Here is a 19,683-nt window from a genome sequence, read left to right on the forward strand (position 1 = left end):
AGATAGCGGGGATTTAATTAATAGCCGACTCTTCGCTCGTCGCACGAATAGTCGTCCGGTGCATTTCCGACGAAGTTTGCCCATCTATGAAATCAATCGCCGAATACCGATTCGAAACGCACGTTATGATCACAATGGATGATCGGCAATTTGTGTAATCCATCGCGAAAATATATCACCCGCTGATAACGGATTGCAGCCAATTAAAAGGAAAATCTGACGTTCTTTTCTTTTTTCGTCGACGTTCTTGCTACGTGGCGCAACTGTCAGATAAAGGATAACTTTTACCTCGTGTGGCGCGTCAAACAACGAAATGTTTCACGAGCGAAGACGTGTTTTGGGTGTGACCTCGCAGAAGTAAAATAAAATCGTTCACATAATTTGCAAGACTACCGCGTTAAAGTCAGGCAGGTTGAAAGAACGTAAAGATTACTTTTCATTTCCTTACCATCTATGGTAATATCTATGTTAAGTAAAGATTCATTCTCTTTTGCGATAAACAAGCTTTATAACGTTCCTAATTTTTCGAAATTAGCGCGTTTTGAAATGTTAATATAACCTCAAAGTAACATCCGATGCCTTAGTTAGCTGTCTCGCCGCAGTAGGGCGCAGCATTAGTAGAATTTGATATTTTCTTTATAACCCATTTTCCTTTTGAAACCTTCAAAAATTCGCAAAAGCTAACTTTCCAACCTCAAAAAATTATGCAATTCTTTATTCTAACATAATCACATGTGCACTTGTTTGAAAGTAAAATATTTGAAAAATGTGTTAATAATTAAAAAAAGGTTATTCAATAACGTATAGTGCAATAAATTAAAAGTAAAAGTAGAGTTGCAAAAACTGAGCCAGTGAACAATGGCGCCAATGTTCGCGTGGTCGGCCATGTTATACCGTGGCTCGTGGTGTGCCAGCATCGCAGGGAAGTCTTACAACGAGGTTAACCTGGCGACCACGTTTGTGAAAAGGCGAGCCAAGAAACTCGTCTACGAGGCCATCAGGGACGATGCGTACCGAGTAAGTAATAATCAAATCTGCATGAAAAGCGATATGATTGTCGGTGGCGGCAACGGCAGCTTGTGCACCACCACTTCCGTTGAAACAGGAACAGGAAGTTCCTTTAGAGTCTCCGGGCAATGTGCGAGTTTAACGCGCGCGCCGTCTCTCGAAATAACATTCCGTATCTTTTTCGTCCGCTGCACAGTTCGCACGTACTATATCAATAGCAAATCATAGAGAGCCAGTTGTCCAGGTCGATTAAGGTTGTCATTCCACGGTGATGATGATGATATCGACAACAGGGGTGATTGCGACAGCGAAGGCACAAATTTTTTATGGCGCTGATCACTGCCGACGGAGATTACGAGTGCTCACCTTGTCGTGACTGTCGGCAATCGTGTTTTATTTGTCAACGTTGTTTTGTTTTCGTTCCACTCATATGGATGATTATCAATGTTGCCCTGATTGTTGATTTTTATTTTTTTTTGTTTAACACAAGCGTTTAATTACTATAAAGAATGGGTAAATTTTTAGTTTACTAACAAATATTTTAATAGTAAGAAGATAATAAATTCAACTATTTGTTTTCCATTAACACAGGTCAATATCAGATAAGTTTAGAAAAAAAGACTGAAACTAAGACATCAACAAAATGCAAGCAGAAACAGACGATCTTTGTTCTTTCGAGGAATTGGATGGTACCTTTATACCAGTTGAAATTTTACCATGTGATATGGCTACACCCAGAGCTCGGAGTTCAGATGCCTCATCGATAGTAGAATTAGGAAAACAACTTTTAGAAAGTGCCAGGAAAGGAGACACTGAAATGGTCAGAGACCTTATGTGTAGAGGAGCACCATTTACAACAGATTGGGTAAGTGAACCTTCATTGAGTTCTTATAAAAATTTTACAAAGTAATATATAATCTTTAAAATATTTCATTAGCTTGGAACAAGCGCCTTACACTTAGCTGCTCAAAATAATCATGTAGAAACTGCTGAAGTATTATTAAGAGCTGGAATCTCCAGGGATGCTAGAACAAAAGTTGACAGAACACCATTGCACATGGCTGCTTATGAAGGTCATCATCAAATGGCACAGTTACTTCTCAGCTATGGAGCAGAAGTTGATAGTAGAGATATGGTTTGTGCTTTTATTTTGTTATACTATAGAAGTATAAATTATAGAAATGTATAGCTTTCTTAAATATTTTTATTAGAAAGATTTATCATATTTGTTTCATAGTTTTTATATTTATTCTACTTTAATCTTTCCATTGGTATAGTATTGTGAAAAAACCTTTACAGTATAAAAATATTTTATATTTTTAGCTTCAAATGACACCACTACATTGGGCTGTTGAAAAAGAATTTGAAGAGGTTATGTTGGTACTTTTAGAGCATGGAGCAGATCCAAATGCTTTGAGTAAATTTGATAAAACACCTGTAACTCTTGCGGTTGAACATGATCGAACAGATTTAGTCAATATGTTACAACAAGAAAGAGAAATTATGAATATCCAACAATCTCAAATACAGTCAGCTGAAATTGAGGCAGCCACTCAAAATTTGATTCAAATGGAAGCTGAAAGGCTAAAAGAGGAACAAGAGAGAATTCAATTGGAAGAACAGCAGCATAAGCAAAGGCTTGCCCAATGTAAGTTGATAAATGTAATTTATTGAGTGATTTGTTCAGATTACTCATTTTTTTTCAAATTATATTGTTTCATTCACTGTCAAAATATGAAGATGACATATTGATGAGCATTCATGTCTATTCTAGTAGCTGCAAATAAAAAACAAAAAATGTCCTATCAAGCAATTAGGATGAAACCAGTAAATGAAAGTGAACAAATGAAGGATGGCTTACAAAGGTTAGAGGGGAGAAATGTGCACCCTGTGAACAAAAAACAAAGAGAAATTATCAATCTAGGAGAACAACCACTTAGATTATTGCAAGCTCATGGTATTACTATGATTCCAATGGAAAATGATTCAACAATTGTTGAAAATGCCATGGAAAGTGGTCAAACTGTGGTTTTAACTGGTAAAAGAATATTTAAAAGTACTTTAAAACTATTCACAATATTAAGTACTAAATGCTCTAGATCCATATAACTTCTTTATTACAGAAGCTGGAAAACTGGCTCTAAATCTTACGAGGTCGAATACTCTTAATGTATCACCAATTAAACGGTTACAAGTTGGCACAAAAAAAGGATCCACGAGAAAGTTAATCACGATAAGAGCCGATCAATTTTTAGGTCAAAATTCAACACCAATGATGTCAAAAGGGCCAAATATTTTGAAAAAATCGTCTACTGACATAAAAGCAGGAAATAAAATCTTTCTTACGCCAATCGGAAATGCAAATTCAACTATTCCAGCTTTTACAGCGACTAAACCTACGATCACCTCAGTAAAGGTACTTCAATATTCAATCTATGTAAACTCTAAATAATATTTATTAGGATAAATCTAATTTCAATTTTTATTTATTTATTTTTAGCAGAAACCGGTAATTTCTAAGGAACCTGTACTTTTACAAATAGATGATGATTTGGAAGAAGTGTATGAAGAAGAGCAGATCACGGACGTGGCTGAACTTAATCGAAAATTAGCAGAAGCCCGAAAAGAAGCTGAAGAATATCGACGTCAGTTAAAGAAAAAGGAAGAAGAAGCTGAAATATACAAGCAACAGTTAAAACATTTGACTGCTCAAAAAGCCATGATGAAGTGATTTACACAGTGCCTCTTCATTAAGTTTTAAGAAAAATGTGAACTCTAAATAAGAAACTATAACTTAGGAATCGGTTGAAATTTGCCTTATAAAATTGTGCAAATTTTGAAAGAACTGATTGCAGTGATATGCATTTGTGAAAAATGAAAAGAAAATGTTTTATTAAGGAACCTTGGACTAACAGAGCGACATTGCATTTTGTTTTAAATTACAAGTGTCGCTTTGCGTGTAAATATTTTAACACGTTTCATACACATACGTATTCAAAAATACTATGAAAATTAGATTTATAGTCAATTTTTGCTGAGAAGCTTGACTTTACTTAAATAAGTGAATCTATTTTTTTTAATATTTCAATTTGGACAATTTTCATGTGTCATTCCATATTTTTCCTACTGTCTGTAACTTCCATATGTCATATTTATACATACGTGTCAATAGATTTTTTCATTAATCATCTGTAAAACAAATTTCGAAGAATATCTGAATCGGACATGAAATGTTTGAAATTTGAAAATTGTCCAACTGTATAAAATGGAAAAAGAAGGTAACTACTGTCATTAGTAATTACAAAAAAATGAAAGTCGTAATGTTTTTATAGCCATAAACGTTGTACATATTTCAAAGAAATAACTATATGATATATATAGAATTTGGAATGTGTAAATGTATATGTCGGACAAAAGAAAAAGCAATGATCTATTGAATCCTCAACTGGTTGAGAGAAAAAAATTATGTAAAATAGTACAGAATCATCTATAAAGAAATCTACGTTTGTACCTCTTATCACGCAATAATAAAAATTTTTATATCAGAAATGTTTTCTTAAATTAAAAATTGTTTAGTATTCATATACGAATATCACTATAAAAATAATATATTACTAACTCGATATAGTTTAACGAGTAAATCAATAGAATTACCGTCAATTCTATTCTGTTTTTTAATTTATAACTTACTTATACATTAACGTTGCAAGTGTAACTATTTTATTTGGGCCCGAAATTTATAATTATTTAATAAAACAATTAAATTATCACATTAAATATCGGTAGTTTTTAAAAGTTTCTAAATCATTCAAAAAAATCCAAATACTTCCATAATCCGTCCTGTAAATAACGTGTAAAGTAGTGATAAGGATAATGCTATAGAGAAGAAGCTACTCGTAACAGTCCGTAATGCAAAACTTATACACTACAACATAACATGTGGCATACGCAAGTATAAACATCATTTTCATGCTTTATGTCGCTTGCATATATATATATATATATATATATATATACATATTTGAAATATGATTGGATATTTGCAATGGAATTTGAGATTATTGTATTTGTTCAGTGCAGTACAGTCAGCTATTATGTAGAATTACTTTATTTTCGTAGAATATCTTCAACATTCTTTAATGTTTCTATTAATATACAAAGCACAACTTTTAAAATGGAAAATTTTGAAAAATTATATTTATGTACACTGTAATGTGGAATTTATAAATAATTTATTTTATTTGAACTTAATTAATATCTACTATAAAACAATTGTTATGAAACTATAAGTTTACAAAGAAATAATAAATGTTACGCGTAGTTATTTTTCGAAGAATGTAGCTCGGTATAATTCCAAGTGCATCATGAACTTTCCATGTTCTTCCATTGTCAGTACTCTTCAAAACTCAGCCAAATCTTTAGCTGATAAGTCACCCTCTCTCTCCATTGCACGCGTTATAGGTACGATTTGGCGGCACTTTAAAACCGGCTTAACAACCTGCGAGAGAGAAAGAGGCGTGCTTTGGTCGGTGCTGCTACCGCAGCCTCGGTGTCAAACTGCGCGCTGGTGCCGCTGGTCGTCGGCCTCGCACGCGCGCCTTCGCAGCTGTCTCACTCTAGGCCCATATCGCGCTCTCGCTCGCGCTGAGCGTCGACTCGCTCGCAGCTCTCGACTTGCCATACTGCATGCGGCCGTAAGAGCAACTGCCGTCGTCCTTTGAGTTAGTCGAAAATCAGTGCAGCACACCGAGGATGGGTCAAGGCACAGAGTCCTCGGAGCCCACTTGTGCTGCCGATAGGCCAACCGAGGTCAGTGTCATTAGATTTGTCTCGAGAAATCGCACCATCGAAGAGATCGCTCCGAAAAAGGTACGTCCCTTTGTGCGCCGAATACAGGCCTAGGTAGGTATGCGAATCGCCGCCTGCACGCGCGGCGTCCTGCCATTGGCTCTCAAGGTTCAATGACCTCTTACCCAAAACACCGCTGCCCTTCGTTTGCTTCGCGATGTCATCCAATTTGCTCTACCTTCTCTTCTCACTGGATTACTCGTTTTCTTGCACGAAACGCTATTCTCCGTGCGTTTTACAAAGCTCTCTGACGTGTTGTTTACATTGTCGCTTGGGGGCTATAACCCCACAAATTGCGCTTCAGCCATTCTTTATATCGTTTTGATGTTCCATTGAATGTCATAGATTTTTATACAAAATAACACGCACGTTCGCGGAATATTGCCTTGATTCCAATAGTGATTCCATATGCCACAGTTAACATTAATGATTTTGTTGGCTAGTATAATTTATAATTCAATGTGTTCCTTCTAAATAAATAATTCATGTGCGTGGATATTGATTAATCGACATTGTTGATTTTATAGGAAGTGTACATGTGCAAGCAGAGAGGTTGTAATAAGATATTTAATAATTTAGAGGAATACAAAAGTCATGAAGTTTCAGAAATTCTTAAAATTCGATTCATGTGAGTAAACGTTTTTTTAAATCTTGTAAACGTATTTTCTTATCGCAGTTAATAATTTTATAATTTTGGATACAAATTGCAGATGCAGAGAGCCAGGATGCGGAGAAGAGCTGTCGGATCCTGGGAGCATGTGGAGGCATTATCAAGAGTGGCATAATAACGAAACAAATGTATTTGTGTGTCCATACACAAGTTGTAGTTCGGTACATGCCACGAGTGAAAGTTTAGAAGAGCACATAGAATCTTCTCACAGGCAGCTACCAACAATTCCTACTGAACCAGAAATCATTTGTTTCGAAGGAGCAGATAACGTGATGGAAGATAATGTTGGTAGGGTTAGTGAAAGTGAAAATAGTTTTGAAAGTGAGCGAAGTGTTATAACTGACATTGTTGATAATGGTGTAGTGAGGCAAACTGAATATTCTATGAGAAGTGATTCCCTTGCTACAAAGCAAGTTGACTATAGTGTAAAAGAAGAAAATGTTATCATGAGTTCCCAATCTCATCAGAGCGAAGACTATTCCAGAGATCAATCAAAACTCAGAGCAGCACTGATTCAAGAGGATTACTCGAAAAACAGTGAAACAACTGCTACTAAAATTCCTAAAAATAAAGACTTGCTTATAACCAATGAAAATTTTCTTGTCAAGTATGAATCTAAACCACTTGTGTGCAGCAGTGATAATGTACTCATGGACAGTTCAGTTGATGGAAATAATATAGTTTACATTAATAATGATGTATCATTAACAAGAACCTCTGCTAATCAAGAGCATAAGATAGAGCTGGGCAATTTGGAAAAAGTTTTCCGAAGTGGGTTTGAAGAAAATTCTACTAAGTTAGAAAATACATCAAATGGACTTAAAAATACTTGTTCAAGCAATGATGAAGAATATACTCCAAAAAAGCAGCGAATGTCAAGATCTAAGCAAGAACCATACAAGTGTGAAATTAATGGCTGTGGTAAAACCTATAAGTATATCTCACATTATAGACATCATCAAGATAGCCATAAATTAATTGCTAATGCTATGAATGCCAATTCATCAAAGTCTGCCAAGCCAAAATTAGGAAAAGCAACTGCTATAAGTTTCTTCATGTGTGTGTCAAGTAGCTCTGATTTTGTTAATTTGTTCAAACAAATGTGTTCATTGAATTTTTCTTATTTTTTAGCTGTAAAATGCCTGGATGTGGTGTACAGTTGAGTAATGTCACTGCTCTATGGAAGCATTACCAAGAAACTCATGCTAATGCAAAACCACCAGCATCATTAACAAAATCTACGGAAATGTATAGGTCAGTTCGTCATTTGATATCCTTTCTTCAAATGTCTATGATTTAAGGATTTAATATTTTACTATTATGCAGGTGCAAGTTTGCAGGATGTGAAATGGAATTTTGCTCATCGTTAATGTTACATAAACATTTTAATGAAGTACATTCAAAGAATTCGATCAACAATACTAGCCCAAATTTGAAGACTGCAAATGGAAGTGGAGTACTAGTTAAACAAACGTATCATGATGTACCCACTACCCAGAGAGTAAACTTTAAGACTGATTTAAAAGCGAAGCATTCGCTTGACGAATACACTGAAAGTAACAATAAAAATAGTCAGTCATCTATTGTCAAAAAAGAAACAGGTGATTGATTTCAATTGAATTTAAACTAAAAATTTTTATATACAGTGCTTTCTTATTTGGAGATAATTGTGAGTGAAAGTGTTCAACTAAATCATGGTTCACTATTTAAAAAAGAAATACAACGTCAATTTATATCGTGAAATTTCTCTAAAAATTATTGATTTTTTACTTTGAGAAATTATGTATTAATTTGAAACATCAGTGGTACATAGAAATTATTCCCCTTGTGACTTATTAGTATTACTGTTAATGAACGATTATATTGATGGTGAATATGTACTATAGAGCTTACACATTTTTAGAGAAATTTTTACTACTCACTATTAAAGTGGCGTTAAATAGTTGAATACATTCAGAAACTCTAGATCTTGGGAAACACTAAAACTTTTAATAAATTTTAAATTATTCTATTGATATAAATATATAAAATCTCAGTGTTACTATAAAGGTAATTTGATTTTAAAAAGTACTCGGAAAGTTTAAAGTTGCAGACTTCTAAAGTAGTAATATTTATAATTTTATTAATGAACTTTGTAAAGCTTGAATTAGTGTTGTGTCTTTAATGTAAGCTTTTTTATGAAAGTAAAACGAAGTAAGTTAAGTGATTGTAAAAGGTGTCTACTAATTAAGATTGTGCATAATTGATTTAAAAAACGATTGATTTTTAAAAATTTTCAAATGTAGGTATAGTTTATAATTATTTGTATAAATTCATCAACATCTGTACATAAATTTGCGTCACATCTATTGATGTATGCGTATCGAAAAAAAAAGTTTTTGATACATAATATCGTCACAACTTTACGATCACAATTGAGAGTTACTTAAACCCACGATGTTTGACAACATTGACGGGCGTCCACGAGAAAGCCAATCAAAATAAGCAGATTATATATAAAACAAAGTATTATTAATCAATTAAGTTATGTTTGTAATTTATTACGTTGATTACTTTCGAGCAATATTATAACTTTTCGTATTTGTAAACTCAGCTTCCATTAGTTGAAATGGAGTATTATTCCGCTTCCTACTGGCCACTCGGCAGTGACTATTGTATAGCGTTTTTATTCGTACTTTTGTCGTACTTTCATCGACAGAAACTAATAAAATGCAATAGTAGAACGAACATGGTGCGCATAGTCATTGTTCCCCATCATTGAGCAACGCAGCGTAGAAGAGAGAAGATTCGTTGGGAATGGAAGAAGAGGAGAAAAATAGAGCGTTTGATCGCAGCACGTTTTGCGTAGCTTTATAAAAAGCTCGCACTCAAAATAAATGTATCGTTGGAGTGTACGAGGGTTCGTGGGGGGCTAGCGATTCCCTCAGCGAGAAGGTGTGGGAAGAAGTTCTTTTCCAGAAGCGTGCTCTCTTATTCGAAATATCGAGCCGCACTTGTCAAAAAAAATATTGAGCGCAAAATTTCGGCGTCGCGAGAAGTGTCCGTGTGTGTCAAGAAGTTTCTCTTGTGTGCTGTGAGCGCGCGACTTTCCCGTTGTCCGCATTAGCAGCAACCAGTGCCGGGCACGAACTCGAGTTTCTCCGAAGCAAAGGCGGCTTTTTGCTAGCGGCAAGGGTGAGCTTGGAAAAAGTGGTGTTGTACATAGATCGCCAATGAGCAACATCGCCAAATAAGGTGTTTGCCCGCGGGTTTCCGGTTTTTCCGACAAAAGCGCCCCGACGCGGTGCTTACCAGAGACTGTCTCGCATCTTTCAAGTGTGCTCGTACTCACATTTATACGTTTGCCGAACGAGTAACGGCTTGACACCAATGACTTGGCGCGCGCGTGAATGTGTGTGCGTGCGTGCGTGCTTGAGTCTTCGCATGAGTGTGTGAGTGCATGGTCGCGAATTTTGACGGTCGCTTCAGTTTTGGAACCGTCAAGTGCGCTGTGCCTTTTTTAAACTCATTTGTTTATTTCTTATTCTGTGTATGTAAATTTTGCTTTTTCGCGCGCAAACGTCGTATCAATATAGCCTGCGCCCGATGTATCACTTGATTCATTCGGCGTGCGCGAGTACTTAAATTTAGCTAATTGTAATTTATGATCAGTAGCAGGATGGATATCCGCTTCCGTCGACTTTTCAATGTTTTGAAAGGGCAACTGCAAGCATGCCCTCGCAATATACATTTAAAAAACTGTCCAGAGCTCTGAAAACGGAGCAGCGTCGTATTATCGAAAGATGATATCAGTGTTATTAAAAATCGTGTCTCCGAACAATCGAGCGCGAAGCAGTAGTGTTGTATTTTTAGTAGTGCGCTTTTGAAAGAGTTCCAAAAGCCTAAAAGCCGAAAGCTCGCGGCCAGGCGAAAGCGATGGAAATAACAGTTACATTTTTCCATACGAGGGCGAGATGGACAAACGAGGATCGATTCGAGAGAGAAAAAAAATCAGTTGTTCAAAGCTGATGAACCATGGGACAGGCTGACAGTCACTGAACGCGCGTGGCGCGTGTGCAAATTGAGCTTCGGCCTGCGGCTCGCGGTCCTCGCATCGATGGAACAACGTGCGTCGCGGAGTGGGAGCGCGTTTAAAATTACAAATCGCGCTCGCAGAGGCAGTCGTGCGAGCGCGCTCGTCTGCACCACGATGCGCCGCGTTTATTTCGGCTGCTTGCGCCAATAACTCGCAGTGCGGACCGACTGTTTTTCGCTCCTCTTTCTCACAGAACTCTTCCAACGGCCTAGAGCTTATCAAGGTACACACACACATACTCACACGCATACATACATAAAAGCACGCACGCACATAATTAAACATACGCCTGCTGCTTTGCCGTCAGTCAGTGAGTGCGCGATTGCTCATCCGTGCTGAGCATATTATATTTATAAAACTGCAACTACCAATGGCTTAGTGCATATGGAATTCAAAGGGCGGCATCGCCGGCGCAAGTGTCATCATTCGTATTTCGTGTGTGCGCGCATGACATCACCGCTCGTCAATGCTAGCTAATTTTTCGAACGAAAGAGCCCGAGTAGTCCGTCTCTTATCACCTCTCGCTTCCCTTATCTTCTCCCTCACACTTGTTCGTTACTACTGTTCCTTTTTCTGTTTTTCTTTTCTTTATTTTATTTTATGAAAGTGCACGTTCACTTGACTGTTTGTTTTTCTAATGAGCAGCGCACGGTTATTTCATTTCAAGGTTTCTCCACGGCAGAGTGCGGATATTTTGGTGCAGCGTCGAGATTCGTTTTGCAATGTTTTGAAGGGGAGAGCGCCGAGTGTAGCGAGAGGAGAACAGAGTGCGCGCACGTATTTATAGAAACGCGCGAAATAAAATAACGATTCTGATGCATATTTGGCGCTCGCTCGCATGTAGATTCTGTGTTTTTTTCCAATGAATTATTCAGTCTGCTCCGTTTTTCCAAAGTGATTGATCGCCAACTCAGCGGAGAATTCGTGCGCTATATGTCTTAAAAAAACTGAGAGAGCGTGCTCTTGAAGGAGATTTTTGGTGGATGATTCAGAGTCGGTGATGAATCCTTCTAGTACGGCGATTGGCAACACTGAGGCGACTTTACTCGTCGCCGCAGACTTTACAAAGAGATAGAGAAAGAGAGGAGAGAGAGAGAGAGAGTGAGAGAGAGAGAGAGAGAACGGACTAAGCAGCGCCATGGAGATCGCTCTCATCGCTATTAAAGGCATCGAAAATCCGTGATTCGAAAATATTCTCTTATTTTATATTCGTGCCCGTGCCGCTACCACCACCGCCAGCTGTGTGCGCGCGCACAGCTTTCTATGTATAAAAAAAGAAACGAAACAGCCGAGTAGTAGGTAGTGCCGGGGGATGATCGGCACGACACCCACGCTGACCGCGTAACCAAAATATATTCCACAGCCACGCAATTGTCCATCTCTCGTGGAATTCGTCAAAATGAAGAGTCGTCCGGCGGCGTAGAGCACGCGTAACGGTGCCCCTTTGTAGGTTATAACATTCTCAGCCACTCGCGGCGCTTTCTCTTCTCTTCGCGGGACGCACGCATGCACACGTACAGTGCATCCTTGTCTGGCGTGGTACCTTTTTGTTAATTAATTCTCTCTCTTACTCTGTCGCTCACTCGCTCGCGCGCATCCGTTGTTTTTCTCTCGTCGCCAAGTGCGTATTTATATGTGTGTGCGTGCGTGTGTGCACGCGTCTCTCACTCTCTTGTCTCCGGTGAGAGACAGAGCGAGCGCTCCACAGCTTGAGCAGTCAGCACACTGTCTGTAGTATCTATGCATACTGAGAACAAGACTGAAAGAGGAAACATGGGCTCTTGGTGGCTGTTGTAGGTGTTGTCGTCCAGGTGCAGCAGCAGCAGTAGCAGCAGCCGCCCATCGCCGCCGTCAAGTAGAGATGTCGTTCCGTGTGGTGCGTAGCAGCAAGTTTCGCCACGTCTACGGGACGGCGTTGAAACGCGAGCAGTGCTATGACAACATACGAGTATCCAAGTCCTCGTGGGACTCGACCTTTTGCGCGGTGAACCCCAAGTTCCTCGCCATCATCGTCGAGTCTGCCGGAGGTGGTGCCTTTATAGTCTTACCTCACAACAAGGTATTTTGCCTAACTCTCTCAATCAATTCACCTGCTTGCGCTCGCGATGAGACTAAAAGACACTTTGCATCAATTTACTGTTAGCTTTTCCCATGAGAGATTCCTATTATCTCGCCACTCTCTCGCTCTCTCTGTGAATTCGCTCACAATTGTACTCTTACGTCTCGAGAAATATTTGTGATCGCCGTAGCTCTACCTTTTCCTCCTTTTTCACCTATAACCGATAATTTATTTTCATTTCGTTTTTAAAATCGAGTTAAAAATAGACAACTCCTTAGGACTAATTTACAGCTGTTTCTTCACCCAAAATAAACTGCTGCTCTGTATTTCCAGTGTGCACTCATTTCTATTTTAAAATTGAAACATTTGCTGAGTGGCTGTGTGCTCCACAGGTTGGTAGAATATCGGCAGATCACCCACTGGTTGGTGGTCACAAAGGACCAGTGTTAGATATTGCTTGGTGTCCACACAATGACAATGTCATCGCATCGGGATCTGAGGATTGCGTGGTGAAGGTCTGGCAAATTCCAGATGGCGGAATCTCCAGGACCCTCACAGACTCTGTAGTCGATCTACAATTGCACCAGCGAAGAGTTGGCCTGGTACTCTGGCATCCATCTGCCCTCAATGTCCTGCTGACAGCTGGCTCTGACAATCTTGTTATTATATGGAATGTTGGCACTGGAGAATCCATGGTCAAGATAGATTGCCATCCTGATGTTGTTTATTCTGCTTGTTGGAACTGGGATGGTTCTAGACTGGTTACTACTTGCAAGGACAAGAAAATTAGAATCATTGAACCTAGAACAGGAAAAATTGTAGAGGAGGCCATTGCACACGAAGGTAGTAAAGCTACAAGAGCCATATTTTTAAGGTAAATTTATCTGCTAATATGCTGCATTAAACATATCTTTTTCAACGTTTTTTCGATTTAATGCCATTTAACAAGACAATTTATCTTACAGAGGTGGTCTAATCTTTACAACAGGGTTTAGCAAAATCTCTGAAAGACAGTATTCTTTGCGAGCCCCAGACATGCTTGCAGAACCAATTGTGATGGTAGAACTTGATACTAGCAATGGAGTAATGTTCCCGTTGTACGACCCCGACACAAATTTAGTCTTTCTTTGTGGCAAGGGGGACTCAGTTATCCGCTACTTCGAAATAACGCCCGAACCTCCTTTCGTTCATTATATCAATACCTTCCAAACGCCAGATCCTCAGCGAGGAATCGGTATGATGCCTAAGCGCGGCTGTGATGTTAACAGTTGCGAAATTTCGCGATTTTATCGACTGAATAATTCTGGCTTCTGTCAAGTCGTATCTATGACTGTACCAAGAAAGGTATTACAATTTTTATTAAATCTGATCAATGATGCCATACGAATAACGTTATATACTGAAGAAAATCTTGTTTAATTGACTAACCATTTTTGCAGTCTGAGCTATTTCAAGAAGACTTATATCCCGATACTCCCGGGGATACTGCGGCAATAACTGCAGAAGAATGGGAAGCCGGTAAAGATGCCGATCCCATTCTCATTTCACTGAGGGATGGCTATCAGCCGACAGCTTCCAAAAACGATCTTAAAGTTCATAAAAAATCCAATGTCTTGGGTAAAGCTAAAGTAGCTTCGAACTCGACAGGCAAAGAGGCAGCATCTGGTGTTTCGGTGAGTTTTCCGGCTTCTTCGTTTGATACACAAGATTACGATTATAATTTATGAATTTTCGTTTTTTTTTTTACTTTTCAGGAGGATATAATCAAAGAATTTTCTGAAGAAATTCGAAAATTAAAAGCTATGATAGTTAAGCACGAGGGTCGTATTCGAGTACTAGAATCGGCAGTCGCGCTTCAAATGAATGAGCAAGACAGAAATGAAAAGTCTTCTTCTCCCGTAGATAAGGAACTACTTGCGTCTGACGAAGTTTGATTCTGCTAGCAAAAATATTTTTATATCCCTACCTACGGAAAAAAACCATTCAATTGTGTAATAAAAAAAATGAAACGTGCGTATTATATTTTGATATGATAGCTGTGTATATACTAGGTAACTTAGCATAGTAGCGTGCTCCAAAATCATCAGAAATGTCTTAATTATTTATTGTACATCCGCGTTTTCAAGTTCTTCTCTATCTTTATTTTCGTCTTTCGATTTTTCAGCTTTTACTTCTATCCCCTTTTTTCTCTCATTCGTCACATTTTTTGTAATCTTTTACATAATTACCTTAATAATATATCAGATCATTTCATCGTTACCTGTTAATAGGATTTACGTTTATGTTACATTTTAGTGTTATGTTATTTTTTGAGATTTTTATGTACATGAGCGAGCGCCTTGGAGGAGAAAAAAAACTTTTTTCTTAAAAACATGAAACGAGTGCCTTAATTTGTACAGAAAAAATCTACTGTAAAATAACAAATCTAACAAGCGATTGTTCTATAACTGATTATACTCGACATTTGATAAACTTGTTAAACTATTGTGAATTGTCTGATAATCACATTTTTTACAGTTTAAAATTTAATAATAATAATAGTAATAGTAATAATAATAATAGTAATATTTTTGGAAACTTTTAATACTAACGTTGCTTGTTCACATTTGATACCTTAAAAGTTGACAATTCATAATGAAACAAAAATTACTCCTGTGTCTTGTTAAAAATGCAACGAAAAAAAATAAAATAATTAAAAAAAATTGACCATCTTCTAACTTCATATTTAAAATTATTCTATCAAACCTTATGTCAAGATCTGAACTCATCAGTGCCGGGTATGCAAATCAAGCTGTGAACCAAAGCCAATAAATATAGGAATAAAGTTCTTAAAAAATGATACTTCCGTAGAAAGTATAAAATAAGCTTTTATTTGAGGACATCTGAAGACGTACATATTTTTTAGTCCAGGAAAAATAGGATTTGAGGCGGTTTTTCATTTCGGCAAGACGATTATTTTTTGACAGGTAGTGTGAACGGCGTACATTAAGATAACAACTATCCATAGTCTGAGAAAGTTTCGGAACATTGTTAAAATGTCCATAAACTAATAAATTTTGTGACTTTTTTCGTTCTTTTCTTTATAACTTTGTTCCGTTAACATTTACAACAAAATAGTTGAATACTTTTTTGTTCGTGAATAAATTACCTACAAAACCATAGGTTGCACGACAAAAAATATCCATCAGGTAAAAAGTTATTAACTATTAACTTTTGTATTTTGAAAATATTATAAACAATTTTTTTTAGCGTTGTTATAAACATTGTGCCACCGCTTCTCGTTGAATGGTGTCTTTTCGTTACGAGATGATGTGTACGGAATCGCGAATCTGTAAGTTTAATAGTTTACGAGTTATCGTCTTATAAACAAATTACATACTCGTTTATTTTTCGAAGCCCAATTGTTATCCACTAATGAAAAAAAAATTTACGTTATGTCTTTCAAAAAACTTTGCCGGCCTGTAACTTTTTTGTTTATCAACGGATCTGTGCCATCGTTGTTTTAAATTGAAGTTTATTTAAATTGCTATCCAAACCCGAAATAATTATTACAAAAAAGTTACTGAAAATGTTATTAATCTATTTTTCAATTAAGGTCGCTTTTGTTTTTTTGCTCCCACGGTCGCAATTTTGATTTTTTTTGACAAATCATTTTGGAAATCGATAGAGGGCATTGAAAGACATAACGTAAATTTTTTTTTCATTAGTGGATAACAATTGGGCTTCGAAAAATAAACGAGTATGTAATTTGTTTATAAGACGATAACTCGTAAACTATTAAACTTACAGATTCGCGATTCCGTACACATCATCTCGTAACGAAAAGACACCATTCAACGAGAAGCGGTGGCACAATGTTTATAACAACGCTAAAAAAAATTGTTTATAATATTTTCAAAATACAAAAGTTAATAGTTAATAACTTTTTACCTGATGGATATTTTTTGTCGTGCAACCTATGGTTTTGTAGGTAATTTATTCACGAACAAAAAAGTATTCAACTATTTTGTTGTAAATGTTAACGGAACAAAGTTATAAAGAAAAGAACGAAAAAAGTCACAAAATTTATTAGTTTATGGACATTTTAACAATGTTCCGAAACTTTCTCAGACTATGGATAGTTGTTATCTTAATGTACGCCGTTTACACTACCTGTCAAAAAATAATCGTCTTGCCGAAATGAAAAACCGCGAAATGGCCTTTTTCGGCCTATTTTTCCTGGACTATTTAAATAGCTATAATTTTATCCGTTGCGGTGTAGTCATCGTAGGTGGCGTTTCACGTTGTTTATAGAGCTGTTTGCGCTCATGAGTCACGATTGACAAGACAGTAAAAGTTTTCACATTGGCTTTTTTTTATCATTTGTCACTTTACAAGCATTTGCAAACAAGTTGTTATCTTAGCAGTTTAATTCATCAGTTATCATAGAGCATGTATTAGATAGGTTTTTTTAAGTAGCATGTAGTGATGCGAAATAAATTAAAGCTTGCATATCGTGTTATCGATCATATCGAAATGATTTCGGTATCAAAACGTTATTCGTGCCTAATATTAAAAATATACAAATATCAAATTCCACTTATAGTGGCAGGTCATACATGTAAAAGCTGTATTTTAGTTGTACATACTGAAGCATGATTCATGATTCATTAAACAAAATTTACGATTATTTTAAAGTTCTACAATAAAAGTTATATAAACCAATATAGTTTTTATCGCCACTAAATAGTTATTTTGTTACGTAAATTATTTAAAAAATAAAACTGAAAATCATGCTACACTGTATAAGATAAGATTTTGTTTAACTAGGGTCTTTTGAGGTGTTTAAAAACTTATGTAAAATCGTAAAAAGGTGTGGTTTCAAACTGTTAGCGGTGCAATACGACGCATAAAAGTTTATTGACGTCAAAAAGTTTCGTGACGGCTCCTGACGATACACTTGCAGATGCACGACAGAGATAAAAGTGTAAATATGTATGTACGTGATTCGAAGAGCATGCACAGTGAAAAATGTTGTTTCTTAATAGACTGAAGCTTTCGATATTTAAAATTATTCTTATTGAATTGGTCGTTGCTTTTCCCGATAAATATGAAATACAAGGTAATTATTACATCTCACTATTAAGTGGGTGCAATGATTGTAGTTACTTGTTTGGATTTGTTGTTTTATTAATAATATTTTCCACTATGTTTTGATGATTTTGATTAATTCCGATTCCAGATGCTGATACTAATATGAAGATTGATTTAATGGATATTTTGAATAATTATACAGATAATGCAAAAGGACATCAAAGAGATTCTAATAAAAATGATCTTGTTGAGAATTGGACAGGCAGATGGTTACCTAGTCGTCCAGGTGAATACACACCACCTCCCAAGGTATTTCATAAAGAAATATATCCACATAATGAAAACGTACAAATGGGAGTGAAAAATGTCAAATGTGATGATGGAAAGGTATTCTTGGCTTGTATTGTCTTGATCATAGAACACTTGACATGTGTTATTGATATATTTTATATGATTCTGTATTTTATAGACTAATTTAACTGTAGATTGGGATCATTCTCTGACAAGCTACACATGTTTTGGAAAAAAAATAGTTCCTGATATGAGTATAATACCAGAATATTATTGTGAAATTATTCCAAAAAATTATAAGGTAATTATCAAAATTTCAAGAATAGTTATAGTTTTGACTAAACTATGTATCTTTTTATTGTTTTTCTTCTAGGCAATACATAAATGTATGAATAACAAAATCGAATATACAGAAGATATTCCTACTTTGTAAGTATTAATGCTGTTAATAATATTGAATTACTTGATAGAATATTTACTTTGTCCTTTGCTTTAATACATTTCTAATAGTTAATATTATTATTTTTAGTGGAACACACAGACCTATATGGCCTGTTTATGGTGAATATAAATATGTACCTACACAGAGATGGCTTCATAGCCTTGAGGTTTGTGAAACTCTTTTATTTATTTATTAGTATTCAAATGATATAATGTAAATAATTTGTATTCAGCACGGAGCTGTTGTTATGTTGTATCATCCATGTGCAAATAGCCTTGAAATAGAGCGGTTAAAAAAATTAGTTAAAGGATGTTTGAGACGGTATATTATAAGTCCAAATAATCTGCTTGATGAACAACGAGTAAGTTATCAAATGGCAAATGTTATACCATGAAAATTCGGACAACAATATAATTAATAGCTGTGTTTTTTATTTAGCCTCTAGCATTGTTAACGTGGGGTTGTAAACTGACAATGTCGCATGTCGATGAAGAAATGGCCAAGCAGTTTATTCAAGACAATGCTTTGCACGGACCCGAAGAAATTTTATTTGACGGAAGTTTTAAAGATCAGTTGATAGAAAAGTCTAAGGTTGTTTCAGATATGTCAGACTCTATGCTATGTTCATTACCAATGTGATTAATTGATATATATATATATATATATATATATATATATATATATATATATATATAAATTTGGAATGTATTTTCGACTGTAAAGACACTTCATTTAATTTTTTAATGAAGTAAACTGTGATTGTTCTGTAAAGCCAAATTTACTTAAAAATGTTTTTACTTGGATCCGATAGTTTATCTACAGCTTCTATTGTTAAGATGAAAATAATATACTGAAGTTAATGTCAATCTGAAATATGGTATTTTTAATTTAATATTTCGACCGACAGTGGTATAAACATATTCACCCAAAGTCGCGAATAATTATAAGTATGTACCTGCACAAAGTTTACCGGCGGCTGATATTAAATTTCGATTGTCAGAAGTGACTAGGTTTTTTATTTGGAAATAATACATTTGGATACTAGTGCGAAAAAGTAATTTCAGCTTCGTGTGGACGTTTGTGCTTGAGCAAAGCGAAATTACTTTCTCGCGCATGTATTTAACTTTATTTTTCGATAAGACGTGCATGGAAGGAGATTTTTAGCATGCCCTATTCCTAGAGCGTGCGTAAAGTGGACTCCCCTTGCACGTACTATC

The 19,683-nt window shown here is 36.1% G+C and overlaps 4 protein-coding genes across 6 annotated transcripts; all 4 read left to right on the forward strand.

Moving 5' to 3' along the window:
• Positions 1–828: 828 nt before the first annotated feature.
• On the forward strand, positions 829–4,608 carry LOC131663149 (GA-binding protein subunit beta-2). Of its 3 annotated transcripts, none has more exons than XM_058933315.1 (7): positions 829–1,017; positions 1,600–1,873; positions 1,946–2,143; positions 2,332–2,656; positions 2,783–3,046; positions 3,132–3,424; positions 3,512–4,608. In XM_058933315.1, the coding sequence occupies exons 2-7, from the start codon at positions 1,652–1,654 to the stop codon at positions 3,737–3,739; spliced, it is 1,530 nt and encodes a 509-aa protein (XP_058789298.1). In that variant the 5' UTR covers positions 829–1,017; positions 1,600–1,651; the 3' UTR covers positions 3,740–4,608. The 3 variants fall into 3 exon arrangements, with proteins under 3 accessions (XP_058789298.1, XP_058789296.1, XP_058789297.1); XM_058933313.1 differs by having other exon boundaries at positions 3,509–4,605; XM_058933314.1 differs by lacking the exon at positions 829–1,017 and adding an exon at positions 1,206–1,521 and having other exon boundaries at positions 3,509–4,606.
• Positions 4,609–5,285: 677 nt separating this feature from the next.
• Positions 5,286–9,243, forward strand: LOC131663164 (transcriptional activator cubitus interruptus-like). The gene is made up of 5 exons (XM_058933347.1): positions 5,286–5,877; positions 6,384–6,484; positions 6,567–7,583; positions 7,658–7,780; positions 7,853–9,243. The coding sequence occupies exons 1-5, from the start codon at positions 5,761–5,763 to the stop codon at positions 8,133–8,135; spliced, it is 1,641 nt and encodes a 546-aa protein (XP_058789330.1). The 5' UTR covers positions 5,286–5,760; the 3' UTR covers positions 8,136–9,243.
• A 1,433-nt stretch (positions 9,244–10,676) lies between these two features.
• Positions 10,677–15,342, forward strand: LOC131663111 (coronin-1C-A). Its single transcript, XM_058933216.1, has 6 exons — positions 10,677–10,824; positions 12,399–12,660; positions 13,053–13,534; positions 13,626–14,004; positions 14,100–14,333; positions 14,415–15,342. The coding sequence occupies exons 2-6, from the start codon at positions 12,463–12,465 to the stop codon at positions 14,592–14,594; spliced, it is 1,473 nt and encodes a 490-aa protein (XP_058789199.1). The 5' UTR covers positions 10,677–10,824; positions 12,399–12,462; the 3' UTR covers positions 14,595–15,342.
• Positions 15,343–17,068: 1,726 nt separating this feature from the next.
• On the forward strand, positions 17,069–19,339 carry LOC131663254 (uncharacterized). Its single transcript, XM_058933550.1, has 7 exons — positions 17,069–17,761; positions 17,882–18,120; positions 18,203–18,325; positions 18,398–18,453; positions 18,554–18,632; positions 18,699–18,827; positions 18,905–19,339. The coding sequence occupies exons 1-7, from the start codon at positions 17,671–17,673 to the stop codon at positions 19,103–19,105; spliced, it is 918 nt and encodes a 305-aa protein (XP_058789533.1). The 5' UTR covers positions 17,069–17,670; the 3' UTR covers positions 19,106–19,339.
• Positions 19,340–19,683: the final 344 nt, after the last annotated feature.

Source organism: Phymastichus coffea, unplaced genomic scaffold (genome assembly GCF_024137745.1).
Source record: "Phymastichus coffea isolate CEN01 unplaced genomic scaffold, Cenicafe_Pcof_1.1 PCOF00031, whole genome shotgun sequence".
Taxonomy (NCBI): Eukaryota; Metazoa; Arthropoda; class Insecta; order Hymenoptera; family Eulophidae; genus Phymastichus; species Phymastichus coffea.